Source organism: Geotrypetes seraphini, chromosome 11, assembly GCF_902459505.1.
Source record: "Geotrypetes seraphini chromosome 11, aGeoSer1.1, whole genome shotgun sequence".
NCBI lineage: Eukaryota > Metazoa > Chordata > Amphibia > Gymnophiona > Dermophiidae > Geotrypetes > Geotrypetes seraphini.
The window spans coordinates 93,808,667-93,825,390 of record NC_047094.1 but is presented as its reverse complement, the minus strand read 5'-3'; the positions used below and the strand labels follow the sequence as shown (position 1 = coordinate 93,825,390).

At 47.9% G+C, this 16,724-nt stretch overlaps 1 protein-coding gene across 3 annotated transcripts in view; it reads left to right on the top strand.

Moving 5' to 3' along the window:
• Positions 1–16,724, top strand: part of LSM14B (LSM family member 14B) — a 108,960-nt gene that overhangs the window by 28,529 nt on the left and 63,707 nt on the right. For all 3 annotated transcript variants that reach the window (XM_033962787.1, XM_033962786.1, XM_033962785.1), the window contains exons 2-3: positions 7,377–7,540; positions 8,448–8,580. In XM_033962787.1, coding sequence (XP_033818678.1) covers positions 7,377–7,540; positions 8,448–8,580 — 297 coding nt within the window. The remainder of the gene's footprint in view (positions 1–7,376; positions 7,541–8,447; positions 8,581–16,724) is intronic.

The following is a 16,724-nucleotide window of genomic DNA, read 5'->3' as shown; positions in this document are numbered from 1 at the left end:
ACCTTCCCCCTGTATTGGAAAAACAGGGGCAGGTTTCTGCTGGGTCCCCTGCTGTGGCAGGGAGTCCCTTGGGACCCTCGGGGGGGTTTTTCTCCTGATTTCTTTTTTCCTTGTGCAGAGCCTATTTTCAGGCGGCTGGGGGTCCCGGTTGCGCTCAGGGGGTTTCGGGGAGTGGGGTTTCCTCCGCGCTCCCTGCGGCTTTGCCTCTTTCGTCTGTTGTGGCGTCCCCTCCTCCTCCTCCCTTGTCCAAGCGTCAGCGGGTGTCGTGGGACGAGGATTTATGGTCGGAGGAGCGTGTCGGTCTGGATGAGGACCTGGATCTTTCTGAGGATTTCCAGGACCCTCTCGAGGGGACGGCCGCTGGCGGCGGGTTGTCGGGTTTCCCGTCCTCCGGCGAAGAGGCGTCAGTGGTGCGCCTTTTTCAGAGAGATGAGCTGCCGGACCTGATTCAACAGGTTTCTTCGGTGTTGTGTTTTGAGGATGTGCCGCCGGAGACTCCGCGTGTGGGGGATCCTCTGCTACGGGGGATCCGTTCCGTTTCCCGCTCTTTTCCTATGCATCAGGATATTCGGGATATTATACTGGAACAGTGAAAAACGCCGGAGACGCCGTTTCGTTTGGCGCGCAGCATGGCTCGTTTGTATCCCATCCCAGAGGGGGATCGGGCTACTTTAGCATCGCCAGTCGTAGACGCGGTGGTCTCGGCGATTTCTAAGCGGCATACCGTGCCTGTTGAGGGCGGTTCTGCCTTGCGGGACTCTGAGGAGCGCAAGTTAGAGAACATCCTTAAGCAAAATTTTCAGGTCTCTGCTTTTGGGGTCCAGGCGGCTATTTGTGGGGGGCTGGTCGCTCGAGCCGTGTTTCGGTGGGCTGAGCATGTCCTGGATCGGGAGTCTGATGACTGGTCTCTGGTGGATCAGGAGGTGGCGAAGATTGAGATGGCTGCCTCGTTCCTCTCAGATGCTCTTTATGACTTGGTGCGGATCTCGGCTAAGTCTATGGCCTTTGGCGTGGCCGCGCGGCGTATTTTGTGGCTGCGCGCTTGGGTGGCGGATGCTGCGTCCAAAGCTAAGCTTACTAAATTTCCCTTTCGGGGGTCCTTTTTGTTTAGGGAGGAATTGGATAAGTTGATTCAGTCTCTGACGGACTCAAAGGTGCCCCGTCTGCCTGAGGACCGTGCCCGCCCTGCGTCTCGGGGTGGCGCTGCCCGGGGGCGTTTGCGGTAGTTTCGCAAGTATCGCCCTGGGCGTGGGGCTGCTTCTTTTCCGGCTCCAGGGTTTTCCCGGGGTCGGTTCTTCCAGCACATGCAGCCCTTTCGGGGGGCCCATCGGGGGGGCAGGGAATCCCTCCGCCGGTTCCCCCGCTTCCCGTCCTGCACAATGACTCCTTGCCGGCACCCCCTTTGGTTCCGGTGGGGGCCCGGCTGCGCAAATTTTTCCCCAAATGGGCCGAGATCACGTCCGATCAGTGGGTCCTGGAGGTGGTGCGGGACGGTTATGCCCTGGAGTTCGCCCGCTCTCTGCCGGACCTTTTCCTCGCCTCTCCATGTCGGACTCCTTGGAAGACGCAGGCTTTTCGCCAGACCCTTCAGCGCTTGCTAGATCTCAAGGCAGTTGTTCCAGTGCCCCCTCCGGAGTGGGGCACCGGCAGGTACTCCATTTACTTTGTGGTGCCCAAGAAGGAGGGGACCTTTCGGCCCATCCTGGATTTGAAAGGGGTCAACAGGGCTCTCAAGATTCCCTCTTTCCGCATGGAAACTCTGCGGTCGGTCATTCTGGCGGTTCAGCCGGGGGAGTTTCTCACTTCTCTCGATCTGACGGAGGCCTACTTGCATGTTCCCATTCGGGCCTCTCATCAGCACTTCCTTCGCTTTGCGATCTTGGGTCAGCACTATCAGTTCTGTGCGCTTCCCTTTGGTCTGGCCACGGCTCCCCGGACGTTCACCAAGGTGATGGTGGTCGTCGCGGCAGCCTTGCGGTCGGAGGGCATCCTGGTACACCCCTACCTGGACGACTGGTTGATTCGGGCAAAGTCGTTGCAGGAGAGCTCCCGGGTTACGGCTCGGGTGGTGGAGTTTCTCCGGTCGCTGGGCTGGGTGGTCAACCTTTCCAATAGTCGGTTGGTCCCGGCTCAGCGTCTGGAGTACCTTGGGGTTCTGTTCGACACCTCCTTGGGGAAGGTCTTCCTTCCAGAGGCCCGGGTGAGCAAATTGCAATCTCAGATTCGCCTGCTTTTGGCGTCCCGGTGTCCTCGGGCGCGAGATTTCCTCCAAGTCTTGGTCGATGGCGGCGTCCCTGGACGTGGTAAGATGGGCGCGGGCTCACATGCGTCCTCTTCAGTATGCTCTGCTCCGGAGGTGGTCTCCCCAGAGGCACGGTTTGGATGTTCTGGTTCCCCTGCGAGGCATGGCACGCTGCAGTCTGCGCTGGTGGCTCCGGACCCCTCACCTGGTTCAGGGGGTGGGTCTGGATCTTGAAAGGGGTCGCCTTAGTAAGAAGGGATATTCAGATAAGGTGATCTCTACACTCTTGGGGTCCCGGAGGCTTTCTACCTCTCGGGCTTATGTGTGGGTTTGGCGTCTCTTTGAGGGGTGGTGCCGGGCGCGGGGAGTGGTCTCTTTTCGCGCTTCCCTGCCTAACATTCTAGAGTTCTTGCAGGATGGCCTGGATAGAGGCCTGGCTTGGTCTTCTCTCCGGGTTCAACTTGCGGCCCTGTCGGCTTTTCGAGGGTTGGTGACAGGTCAGCGTTTGTCGGCCATTCCTGATGTGATTCGCTTTTTGCGGGCGGCCAAGTTGCTCAGGCCTCCCCTACGGCCCTCGGTTCCCTCTTGGGATCTCAATCTGGTTCTCTCTGTTTTGGTGCGCCCGCCTTTCGAGCCGTTGGATGGCTGTTCTTTGAAGGTCCTTACTCTGAAGGCGGTCTTTTTGGTGGCCATTACTTCCGCTAGGCGTGTTTCTGAGCTACAGGCTTTCTCTTGTAGGGCTCCCTTCTTGGAGTTTTCTAGGGAGCGGGTTGTCTTGCGGCCTGTTCCTTCCTTTCTGCCGAAAGTAGTTTCTCCTTTTCATGTCAATCAATCGGTGGTCCTCCCGGTCTTGGGTGGTCGGGAGGGTTCTTCTGAGCAACGGCAGCTGCGCAAGTTGGATGTCGGTCGGGTCCTCCGCTCTTATGTGCAGCGGACCCGGGAGTTCCGGAAATCCGATCATCTTTGTCCTTCTGGCGGGTCCTCGTCGGGGGGCTGGCGCTTCTAAGGCTACTATTGCGCGCTGGATCAAGGAGACGATTGCTTCCGCTTATCTTCTGAGACAGAAGCCTGTTCCGGAGTTTCTCAAGGCTCATTCCACTCGGGGTCAGGCAGCTTCTTGGGCTGAGTCGTCGCTCGTGCCTCCAGTGGATATTTGTAAGGCTGCAGTTTGGTCTTCCTTGCATTCCTTTGTTAGACATTATCGGGTTGATGTGCAGGCGCGTCGGGACGCGGTGTTCGGTGAGCGTGTTCTGGTATCGGCCCTTCGGGGATCCCTCCCGTGAGAGGGACTGCTTTGGTACGTCCCATTTGTAAAGATTAACCTCTACTGGTCTGGAGAGTGCTAAAGAAGGAGAAATTAGGTTCTTACCTGCTAATTTACTTTCTTTTAGCTTCTCCAGACCAGTAGAGGTCCCCACCCTGTCTGTTGTTGTTGTTGGGGCTGTTTCGCGGGCAGTTTTTGTTTTTTGCTGCGGGTTCTAGTATTTTTCTAGAGCCGGGGAGAATTGAAGAACAGCGGCTGTGGCTCAGCTGGCGAGCTGTGGGGACATTTTCCTTCGGGTATTTCTCCTCTGCATGTTCCAACAGCACTTGGGTATGTTAATTGTTAACTCCTGTTCGGAGTATTGTTTTCTTTCTGTTTTCCAGTTCTTGGTTCTGCTTGGCTATTCGGTAGACTGAGGGAAATAGAGAAGGGAGTATAGTATATACTGTCCCACAGTTTTGTTTTCAGTCTCCACCTGCTGGTCATGATTGGATATATACCCATTTGTAAAGATTAACCTCTACTGGTCTGGAGAAGCTAAAAGAAAGTAAATTAGCAGGTAAGAACCTAATTTCTCCTTTCCAGTGCAAATTCAGTCTGCTTACTTTGGTGTTCTAGTGAATACACTACACATGTGGTTAGAGGCATACATTTACCTTCTGAGAGTGTTTGATTCTGATGGACAAATTTACGTTGGAAGCTCTATAGCATTACCGTGTTTCCCTGAAAATAAGACCTACCCCGAAAATAAGCCCTACCCCTGAAAATAAGCCCTAGTAGGCAGCCGCGCTTCCCCCGCTGACCCTCCATCCTTACCTCCCATCCTTACCTCCCAACCGATCCCCACCGACCACAACCATAAATGCCTTCACGCAGTGGAGCGTCAGGCCAGCAGCACTCACAGGCAGCTTCATGGCCTTCTCACTGAGCCATTCTCTGTACTGATTACATCACAGTAATGCAGCACACAGAAGGCCCCAGCAACAAGGCCACAAAGCAGCCTGTGAGTGCTGCTGGCCCAACACTCCTCTGCCTGAAGGTATTTATGGTTGCAGTCAGCAGGGATCGGTTGGGAGGGAAAGAGAGAGGGTCAGTGGGGGTTTGGCTGCGTGGCAGCAGTTGCTCAAGGGTTCTGTTGCATGAGGGATGGGAGGAAAGGATGGAAGCTGGGCAAAGGGTTCTGCTGCACAAGGGAGAGAAGGATAGAAGCTGAGCAAGGGTTCTGCTGCACAGGGGACTAGGAAGGATAGAAAGATGCTGCAGAGGGAACGCACAAGGGGATGGGTGAGGGGAGGAAAGATGTTGCACATATGGGAGGAAAAGAGAGGAAGAATTGGGGTGAAGGAGAGGAAGGGAGAGATGATCATGTACATGAAGAAAATATGCTGTACCTGAAAATAAGACCTAGTGCCTTTTTTTGGTCCCAAATGAATTTAAGACCTTATTTTTGGGGCAGCACGGTATGTACAATTTTGACCCTGGAAACAAGGAAAAACTGCAGAACAGATGTAAATGAGAACCTCAAAGTTCCTGTGCTTTGTACATCTGTTCTGCAGTTTATCTTTTGTTTCCTGTTGCTTGACTTCTACTGCAGACCTGTTGGTGGTTTTTTTGTTTTGACTTGTCTATTTTGACCCCTGACACGTGCATTTGCTGAAACACAGGCTATTAGTTCTTCAATAAAATCAGCTTCTTCTGCTTCTGGCTCCACTGGTATTCCAACCGCAGCCTGCTTCACTGATTTGCTCCCCACTTGGTTTGTTATTTCTTTCTGATTGGCTTTCCACTGTCTTCTAGGTGGTTGGGATCGTCTGAAAAGCCAAGAATTTGTTTTGGGGGTGGGTATTGGGGGAATTATCTCGAGGGTCAAGAAGTTTAAAAAAAAAACTGGGCATTAAATCCTGAAGGACATACAGAAGTAAACTTATGCCGTCTCTGAGGTGGTGCCAATTAGAGAATGAAATGGGAACAAATTTTTCCCCATCCCCACGGGAGCTCATTGTCCCATTCCATCCCCATGAGTTCTCTTCATATCCCTGCCCCATTCCTGTAAGCTCTGTCCAGCCGCACAAGCCTCAAACACTTTTTAAAATCATAAGTGTTCGAGGCTTGTACGGTTAAGGCAGAGCTTATAGGATAGGGTCGCAACAAAACTTGTGGGGATGGGGACAAATTTGTCCCCTTGTCATTCTCTAGTGACAATACTTTTGCTTTGTGCTCATCCTTGATCTTCTGTATACTTCCTGTATCGAAATTGAATAGTTTCATTTAATATTCATCTTAATATGCTGTGCTCTGGTGTTGTAAGTGCTTTTTCATGCAGTGTCAGTAGGAAACATTTCTGTGCTGCATTCCCATAAAGTACTTGCAAACTTCACACTACTTTCTGCATCGAACCTTCAGCCTTTTAGTCTTAACTTTGCGTTTATGTTGAATAGCTGATAGCTTCATTAACTTTGAGTTTTTGAACACACACAAGCACATTTAAATACCAGAATTGCCAGTTAATTGCGGTTGAGCTCAAAGCATTAATCGCAATAAAAAAATTGCTACGGCCTCTCCTGTTTCTTCCTGTTTTCCACTCCCAACCCCTGTCTCAGCGTGATATAGCATCACCTTCTCCTGCTGGTCTACCTTAAAAGGTGGTCTTCTGTTGGGTTCCTGGCAGCAGCATTTCACATTATGCTGCTTACAGCCTGATTTGAAGCTTCCCCATTCCACCTATGCAGACACTAGAGATATCGGGTAGGTAGGACTGGCCAGAGGGAGTATCTGCTCTTTTAGGAAGGGAAGAGAGATTTGATATCCTTTCTGTGTTTACAATAAAAGCAATGTGCATATTATATACTGGTACTTATTTTGTACCTGGGGCAGTGGAGGGTTGTCCAGAGTCATAAGGAGCTACAGTGGGAAATAACTTTTTAATTGTGAGATTCAACATTTTTTAGTTGAAATGCAGCCCTAATTTTGACATAGGCCAAATGATATTGTGCATAAAAGCCAAGATATACTGTGTGCAAAGCCTAGTACCTCTTACTCCATTGGTCCTCCTTGTGGGAGGATGTACTAGTGCAGGAGTTGGCAACCTGTGGCTCGCGAGCCACATGCAGCTCTTTGATCACTTGGCTGCAGCTCTTCTCTTGCTTCAATGGGTTAGTGGCAGTGATTCCTACAGCTGCCTTCCATTAACCTGGAAGCCTCTCCTCTGCTGCATCCTGTCCTCTTATCAGAACTTCTGTTTCTGCCTGGGCAGGATGTGACGGAGGAGAAGCTTCCAGGTTAGTGGCAGGCAGCTGTAGGAATCGCCACTGACCCCTTGAAGCAAAGAGCATATTTGAGTACATTGGGGGAAGGAATTATGTTGCAGGAGGGGATGAGTGGTGAGAGGGAGAAATGGACATAAAGGTGGAGGGGACGGAGTGATGTGGATATAGGTGTGGAGGAGAAGGGGAGATGGTGCATGGGAGGGAAGAGAGGGAGAAATGGACATGAGACCACGCTGTGAGGAAAGTGTCAAGTCTCATTAAATTGTTTGTTTTTCTGTAAGTACTTGAAGTTTTGTGTGTTTAAAATGTGTAATGCAGTATGGGTATATATGCATTTATCTCAAACCCCCTTTTCTACCCATTGCAGCTCTTTTATAAATTTTGGGTCAAACATTTTAGGATAAAATGACTGCTTTAAAAGGTTGCTGATCCCTGTACTGGTGAATGGGATATTCTGCTCTCGGTCTCTCATTCTCTGCTCTAGAACCTATAACTTTTAGTGATCATATGCACTGTAAGGTTTTTACTTAACTTTTTTAATACTGTTAGGTAGTAGATACTATATATTTGTATTTTAACACCACATTATTTTTCCTGAGATTAGTCAGGTCCTTCGGTACTGAAGACAGACCAACAGACAGACCTGCTCCTCCCAGGGAAGAAATCTATGAATATATTATCTTCCGAGGCAGTGATATCAAGGATATCACAGTATGTGAGCCTCCAAAGGCCCAGCATGCACTGCCACAGGATCCTGCTATTGTCCAGGTAAGTAAGTGCAAGAGGCAGTTAGAGTGAAGAATCTCTGGCTAAGAACTTATCTGTAAAACATCTCTGTACAGTTTGAGAACTTTGCTCTACAATTATTGGGTAGCTTTTTGTTACTAGCCGTCTGGGTTTTTGTGGGGGGGGGGGGGGGGTTGGGGGGGTGTCCAAGCCATATTGAGTGGTTTTTCAAAATAGAAAAGGTTATATGGCTAGTGCACTTTAATATGTAATAGAGAAGGAAGAGTATATAATTACAAAAGCAAAATACAAAATTGTGATAGGTAATGTCTAAGGCTGTTAATCTAGTGAAGGACAGTGAGGGGATGAATGTCACTTATGTACTTGGTTAACATAACTTATCAACCTGTTAACAAAATAACATGTCCATACTAGGACAGACCGAAGGTCCATCGAGCCCAGTATCCTTAAGTGGCAAATCAAGGCCACAATTACCTAGCAAGTTCCCAAGAGTAAAATAGATTTTATGCTTCTTATCCTAGGATTAAGCAGTTGATGTCGCACCACCCCCCCAAGTCAGAAACCATCTTAAACCTTGCTAATCTAACTGCTTTTATCACATTCTCTGGTAACAAATTTTAGTTTGTTACGCATTACTTTTTTTTTTTTTTAAACTAAGCCCCTGTAGAGGTTTCTACTGTAGCCTGGAGTGCTAAATGCTCCAACACTCATAGAATTCCTGTAAGCATTAGGGCAGCATCAGATTGTTTAGCACTCTGGACTGCGGTAGAAACCTCTTCAGTGGCGTAAAAGTGTGGGTAGGTGAAGAAATATTAGATTTGTTCTAAGTTATCGCTTAGTAGTTTCATTGTGTGCCCCTAGTCTTTGTTTTTTTTGGAAAGGTTAACCTATTTTTTGCTTTTATTATACAATTTCTTTTCTTCTGCAGTCCTCTCTTGGCACAGCTGCTGCCTCCTTGCAGCCATCTCTGCCATATAATCCCTTTAGGGGTATGCCATCTTATAGCCAGCTTGCAGCCAGCTCTCTGCTTAATCAGCAGTATGCCTCATCTTTGGGGTTAGGTAAGTAAGTGTGGTAATGTCCTCTTTGGCTGGTATGACTGATCTATCAGCTTACTCTTAGCTGGCCTAGATGGGCATCTTCTCTAATCTGAATTGGTATTATCTGTACTGCACTCAGGTGTTCATGTGAAAGTTGTACAGTCTCTCCTTTTCTGCTCTTAGGTGGAATTCTCAATGCATGAGAGAATTAGCAGGCAAGTCTAATTTCACTTTTCCTTGAATATCTCCAGACCATTCCCCACAAGTTGGTGTTATGTCCCACTTGCAGATGAGACTGAGGGCCAGATTCTCTAATATTGCCAGTAACATCTGACGGGCCGCTGTCGCAGCTATAAATGTAACTATTTCAAAGACTAGTCATTCCCAAAGAATTGTGCATGCAAATGAGGCTTGCAGAGGTTCAGGGAAGGTTGCCTAATTTACACGAGATGAGTCGCTGGTGATAACAATTGGTACATGCGCAGAATAGTCCATGGAAAGAGGCATAAATGTTCATGTGCTAGGAAAAAGCTACACCTGAGGCACGCATATTGTGGGCATGACTTATTGGAGCACAATATATGCACACATCATAAGTGTGCTGTCATGTGGCTGTTGCATCAATCATAGGCGTGCCAGCGCTACTGGATGGAAGGGAGGGGAGGTTCAAGCATCAGCTTTCAACAAGTGTTCATAAGATGAGCCTTTAGTACATATGCCCAAGATGCATGCTTTTGAGATTACCCCCCTCCCAAAAAAAACCAACCCCAACCCAAAACAACTTGTACTATAATTTGTGAATGGTGGTGGGTTTAAAAAAAAAAAATTCATGAGCCAAAGCCAGAAACACACTTGAGACATGCTTTTCACAGTACCGGCACCTCCAGACCAGCTTGTAATTTTTTAGTTGTCAAAAGCCAGCACTACACTTGAAGAATCGCCTGTAATGCTCATTGAAATATTGAGTCCATTTTACTACTATATTAATATTTGACCTCGTAAACTTGCATGGCAGTCAGACTGCTAGGTAGCTCAGAAAAGACCACAGTAAGCCTTTCTGATAATCGCACAGTAAAATATTGCCATGTTAAATTGGCTGGAGTCGGTTTAGCAACCATTGTTAAAAGGCACAGTAAATTGTGTGTTGGGTTTTTTGAGAATCCAGCTCTGAGCTACCTAAACCTGTCAGTATATCAACAGAACAAAAGACTCCCACAACAACCCAGAGGGTAAAGGGAACAACCACAATACAATTGAACCATAAAGCTTTGCCAATTGCTAAGGATCACATCTGAGCTGAACAGTTTTTTGTGGGTTTTTATTTTGCTTTTTGTTTTTTAAGATGGCTATAGTAAAGTGTTAATCTTGCTTGAAATACTCCTGCTGTTCCGAACAGGACCTACAAAGTTAAGATCTCTTCAGAGGGTGGGTTCAGGAATGGCCTGTAGATAACTTCACCTTTCCTTGTATATTCATTTCTAGACCATTCCTCACAAGTGGTAAGTACCAAACTATACTTAACAAGGGCAGGAAACTGATAACACTTGAACCAGATGAAGGCATAGAAATTTGCCATCTGCCTTCCCTGTACATCAGATGCTCATGTTTGACAAAGGAATGAAGAGACTGTCACTGTTTTGCAAAAAGCTGTACCCCAGAGGAGGCCTTTAACCTGGTAATGAGTTTTCAACTTAGAAAGTAACCACCTGCCTGTAAGCAGATCAGAGGGTAATGGCCTTCATGTAGATCAGGAGTGTCAAAGTCCCTCCTCGAGGGCCGCAATCCAGTCGGGTTTTCAGGATTTCCACAATGAATGTGCATAAGATCTATTAGCATACAATGAAAGCAGTGCATGCAAATAGATCTCATGCATACTCATTGGGGAAATCCTGAAAACCCGACTGGATTGCGGCCCTCAAGGAGGGACTTTGACACCCTGATGTAGATAAAGTAGCCTTGGAGGCACTTACCCTTTTCTCACTCACCCCCCCCCTCTCAAAGGAGGATGAAAAACCTGTCTTACAAAACAGTCTTTTGAAAAGAACCAAAAAGGGGCTGTTGAATATCCAGCTAATATAATGGATTGAATTTTCCCATCAAAATACTGTCAAATGACCTGATTTGCGATACCTTTTAGTAAAAAGGATGGGACTGGTCAGAACAACGTTCTAGTAGGAAACGTTCTAGTAGGAAGCTCTGAGATGTAGTAGACTGAAGTAATAGCTGCCAGAAAGGTCACCAAAGAAGAATTCAGAGTCCAGAGGCTCAAAAGGTACCTTAATCAAAGCATCAAGAACCAGATTCAAAGCTCATGGAAGAACCACTCTCCTAAATAAGTGTCCTTAAATATTTAATGGCCTGAAATCCTAGCCGTATCGGTGTGCAAGCCCAGCAACCAAGTGCTGGACCCTGGAAGGATATTGGGGCTGCCAACTGGACTGAAGACAAGGCTAGATACTTTTTTTTCTGAATTTTTTTTAAAAAAGTACAATACCCACCCTTAAACCATAGGAAATATAACACGAGCAAAATATGTATAGTACACAAATACTCAGCAATTGAGTCCTTGTAACTAAACAGTATAACTCCCCCCAGCAATGTATAGATAAATCGGGACCTTTGGAGCTGAGCCACTAAATGGGGTGATGTCTTCATCACTGCACCAATCCTCAAATCTTCTAATGCGAATGCACGTCATAGAAATAGTTTTTTTCCTGGAACTCAGCAATGTGGAGAATACTGAAGAATATCCTTTCTGCCTCAGTTGTGCCAGCTCCTTAGCCAAGCCACAAAAGAAAAAGTCATCTTTTGGTATTTGAATGGAAACCTGAAGGAGTAAGGAGCACAACAGAGGCAGAAGTGAATCTATGGTGGTATCTGCAGACATGCAGATCCATACTATGACTGACAGGGCAACAGGGATCACCTGCCTTTGACTTGCAGAAAATAAAGGCGAAAGAGTTGGCGTTCGTGAAATTATAAAAAAAACCAAGAGGAGGAGTGCAAAAAGGACTACAGCAGGGGTCTCAAAAGTCCCTCCTTGAGGGCCGCAATCCAGTCGGGTTTTCAGGATTTCCCCAATGAATATGCATGAGATCTATGTGCATGCATTGCTTTCAATGCATATTCATTGGTGAAATCCTGAAAACCCGACTGGATTGCAGCCCTCAAGGAGGGACTTTGAGATCCCTGGACTACAGGGTGAAACTGAAAGAAGCCAAAAGATATGTCTGGCGAAAGCACAGGTGGAAGAACAAATGGCTAAAAATGTTAAAAAGGGAGACAGTTTTTTTCAGATATATTAGTGAAAAGAGGAAGATGAAAAATGGAATTGCTAAACTAAAAGATGCTGAGAACCGATATGTAGAGAGTTATGAGGAAAAAGCAAATGTACTAAACAAATACTTCTGGAGAAGGACCGAGATTGTCTCGCAAAGTTACATGAGAAAATGGAGTGGATTCTGTGCCATTCACGGAGGAGAGTGTTTATGAGCAACTTGAAAAACTGAAGGTGGACAAAGCAATGGGACCAGACATAATCCATCCCAGGATACTATGGGAGCTCAAGAGAGGTTCAAGACTTGTTCAACAAATCTCTGGAGACGGGAGTGGTTCCTGGGGATTGGAGGAGAGCGGATGTGGTCCCTATTCACAAAAGTGGTCACAGGGATGAAGCAGGAAACTACAGGCCAGTGAGCCTCACTTCAGTTGTTGGAAAAATAATGGAAGTGTTGCTGAAAGAAAGGATAGTGTACTTCCTTGAATCTAATGGGTTACAGGATCCGAGGCAACATGGCTTTACAAAAGGTAAATCAAGCCAAATGAACCTGATTGAATTTTTTGATTGGGTGACCAGAGAGCTGGATCGAGGACATATGCTAGATGTAATTTACTTAGATTTCAGCAAAGCCTTTGATACAGTTCCTCATAGGAGGCTGTTGAACAAACTTGAAGGGCTGAAGGTAGGACCCAAAGTGGTGAACTGGGTTAGAAACTGGCTGACGGACAGACGCCAGAGGGTGGTGGTTAATGGAAGTCGCTCGGAGGAAGGAAAGGTGAGTAGTGGAGTCCCTCAGGGTTCGGTGCTGGGGCTGATCCTGTTCAATATGTTTAAGTGACATTGCTGAAGGCTTAGAAGGAAAAGTGTGCCTTTTTGCAGATGATGCCAAGATTTGTAATAGAGTAGACACCAAAGAGGGAGTGGAAAATATGAAAAGATCTGCAAAAGTTAGAGGAATTGTCTAATGCCTGGCAACTAAAATTCAATGCAAAGAAATGCAGAGTAATGCATTTGGGGATTAATAATCGGAAGGAACCGTATATGCTGGGAGGTGAGAAGCTGATATGCACGGACAGGGAGAGGGACCTTGAGATGATAGTGTCCGAAGATCTAAAGGTGAAAAAACAGTGCGACAAGGTAGTGGCTGCTGCCAGAAGGATGCTGGGCTGTATAAAGACAGGCATAGCCAGTAGAAGGAAGAAGGTGTTGATGCCCCTGTACAGGTCTATTGGTGAGGCCCCACTTGGAGTATTGTGTTCAGTTTTGGAGACCATATCTGGCGAAGGACATAAGAAGACTCCAGAGGAGGGTGACGAAAATGATAGGAGGCTCGTGCCAGAAGATGTATGAGGAAAGACTGGAAGCCCTGAATATGTATACCCTAGAGCACATGTGTCAAACACAAGGCCCGCGGGCCAAATCCGGCCCGCCAGGCCTTGCAATGTGGCCCGCACCGCGCTGTCATCGCTGCACGCCGCTGCGTTCCATCACAATGACGCGCGGTGACATAGGCTTGTGATCTCGCCGGCCGTACTTGCTATCTATCTCCCCCCATCGACCGCCCCCCCCCAAGAACCTCCGACCGCCCCCCCCAGCTGACCCGCGACCCCCCTGGCCGACCCCATGACACCCCCACCCCCCTTCCCCGTACCTTTCTGTAGTTGGCCGGACAGACGGGAGCCAAACCCGCCTGTCCGGCAGGCAGCCAACGACGGAATGAGGCCGGATTGGCCCATCTGTCTCAAAGCTCCGCCTACTGGTGGGGCCTAAGGCGCCTGGGCCAATCAGAATAGACCCGGGAGCCTTAGGTCCCACTAGTAGGCGGAGCTTTGAGACGGATGGGCCAATCCGGCCTCATTCCGTCGTTGGCTGCCTGCCGGACAGGCGGGTTTGGCTCCGGTCTGTCCGGCCAACTACAGAAAGGTACGGGGAAGGGGGGTGGGGGTCGGAGGTTCTTGGGGGGGGCGGTCGATGGGGGGAGGGGGGTTTGTGTCGAGGGCAGGAGGGCCTGGGATCCCTCCTGCCCGTAATGTGCGGGGTGGGGGTAGGGGGTCGCCATGGTCAGGAGGGTTTGGGCTCCCTCCTGGCCCGAACAACTAGCGGGGGGGGGGGGGGGGCGCCAGGGCCAGGAGGACTTGGGCTCCCTCCTGGCCCGATATTGTCGGGGAGTTGGGGAATCGGCGGGGCAAGAGGGCTTGGGCTCCTTTTTGCCCCGATCGTGTCGGGGAGTCGGGGGGGGCAAGAGGGCTTGAGCTCCCTCTTGCCCCGATCGTGTTGGGAGTCGGGGAGTCGGCGGTCCTTCGGGGTGGGGGTGCAGGTGCGTGCGAGCGGTCCTGCTTGGGGTGAATCGGGGGGGGGGGGGGGAACTATGTAAAAAAAATACACAGCAGAAGCTGCCAGTTCCTGGCATAAAGTGTAGGCATAAAAATCGCAACAGAATCTGCTATCTGTACCCAGCCAGGCATTTATTGACTGACTTTTTCATTCTAACGCAGATTTCCAATAAACTACATCTTTTACTGCCAATATTGATCCCAAAATGTCCAGGAAAAGAAAAGTTGACGGTGAAGGCAGACAATTTAATGACAAATGGGAAAATGAATACATGTTTGTGCTTAGTGAGGGCAAACCAGTGTGTATATTGTGTTATGAGACAGTGTCGGTGATGAGAGTACAATATACGTCGTCATTTTGACACCAAACATAATGTTAAGTATGGCAAATATACTTTGGAAGAAAAGCATAAAATTGTTAAAGAACTAAAAGGCAAACTACAATCACAGCAGCAAATGTTTACAAAGGCTACAGCGAAAAATGATGCTGCAGTGAAAGCAAGCTTTATAGTGGCTGAAGAAATTGCCCGTACTTCAAGATGTTTTTCAGAGGGTGCCTTTTTGAAGCAATGCATGCTAAAAGTGTGTGAGAAAGTATGCACAGACCAGATACAGAGTTTTCAAACTGTCAGTTTGTCAAGAAACACCATTGCAGACAAAAGTTCAAGAACTCTCAGGAAATCTATCATCACAGCTGGCCGAACAGGCATGCAGTTATCTCGCTTTTTCACTTGCTATCGATGAATGCACAGACAACACTGATACAGCGCAGCTGTCCATCTTTATACGTGCTATGAAGACCGACCTCTCTGTAACTGAGGAACTTTTGGATGTAGCTGCCATGCATGGGACGACGACTGGTAGAGATATATTTGAGGCTGTGGAGAAATCTATAAATAATTTTAAATTACCCTGGGAAAAGTTGGTGGGGCTAACTACCGATGGCGCACCTTCAATGTGCGGAGAAAAGAAAGGCTTGGTTGGACTAATGAAGGAAAGAATGCAAAAAAGTCACTGCCACACACCCTTGATTACTTATCATTGCATTATCCACCAAGAGGCTATGTGTGGAAAAGTTCTGGACATGAATGACATAATGACCACAGTCATTAAAACTATTAACTTTATAAGGGCACGTGGCCTGAATCATCGCCAGTTCCAGCAGTTTTTACAGGAGGTGGGTGCAGAGCATGGAGACGTGCCATACCACACAGAAGTAAGATGGCTGAGCAAGAGCGCAGTCCTCAAAAGATTTTTTGAGCTCAGAACAAATTGCTCTTTTCATGGAAAGTAAAGGAAAGCCCTTGCCTGAACTGTCGGATCCCGCCTGGCTATGTGATTTTGCTATGATGTGTGACATATGCGAGCATCTCGCCCAACTGAATCTGAAGCTGCAGATACGCAAACAAGTCATCACGAAGATGTCTGACATGATCACAGCATTCCAGCGTAAACTTCAACTATGGAAGTCCCAACTGGAACAGGACAATCTTGCCCACTTTCCCGTTTGTTTGAGTATCTCAACCACTATTTCTGGTACTTTTCCTTGCAGTCGGCTGGCTACCAAAGTTAGCCGTTTACTAAGTGAATTTGAGCGGCGCTTCTCTGACTTTAGAACACAGCACTCAGGCTTTGACATCTTTGCCAATCCTTTTACAGTTGATGTCAACAATGTGCCCCATCACCTTCAGATGGAGATAATCGAGCTTCAGTTTGACAGTGGCCTGAAATCAAGGTTTCAGGATGTTGAAATTGAGGACTTCTACCCTCTACTGCCCCCTGACTCAATGCCAGAGCTCCGACTTCATGCTGCCCGTATTCTATCCATGTTCGGGAGCACCTATCTTTGTGAACAGATGTTTTCAATAATGAATCTGAACAAAAACAAGCACAGATCACGCATTACCGATGACAACCTCCAATGCTGTTTTGCGGGTTGCTACAGCCCAAGAAATAAAACCGAACATTGACTCATTCATTGACTCAGGAGTTCGACACCCCTGCCCTAGAGGAAAGGAAGGACAGGCGTACAAATACTTGAAGGGTATTAACGTAGAACAAGATCTTTTCCAGAGAAAGGAAAATGGTAAAACCAGAGGACATAATTTGAGGTTGAGGGGTGATAGATTCAAAGGCAATGTTAGGAAATTCTACTTTACGGAGAGGGTGGTGGATGCCTGGAATGCGCTCCCGAGAGAGGTGGTGGAGAGTAAAACTGTGACTGAGTTCAAAGAAGCTGGGATGAACGCAGAGGATCTAGAATCGGAAAATAATATTAAATATTGAACTAAGGCCAGTACTGGGCAAACTTTGCACGGTCTGTATATGGCCGTTTGGTGGGTGATGGGCTGGGGAGGGCTTCAGTGGCTGGGAGGGTGTAGATGGGCTGGAGTAGGTTTTAACGGAGATTTCGGCAGTTGAACCCAAGCACAGTACTGGGTAGAGCTTTGGATTCTTACCCAGAAATGGCTAAGAAAAAAATTTAAAAATTTAAATTGAATCAGGTTGGGCAGACTGGATGGACCATTCGGGTCTTTATCTGCTGTCATCTA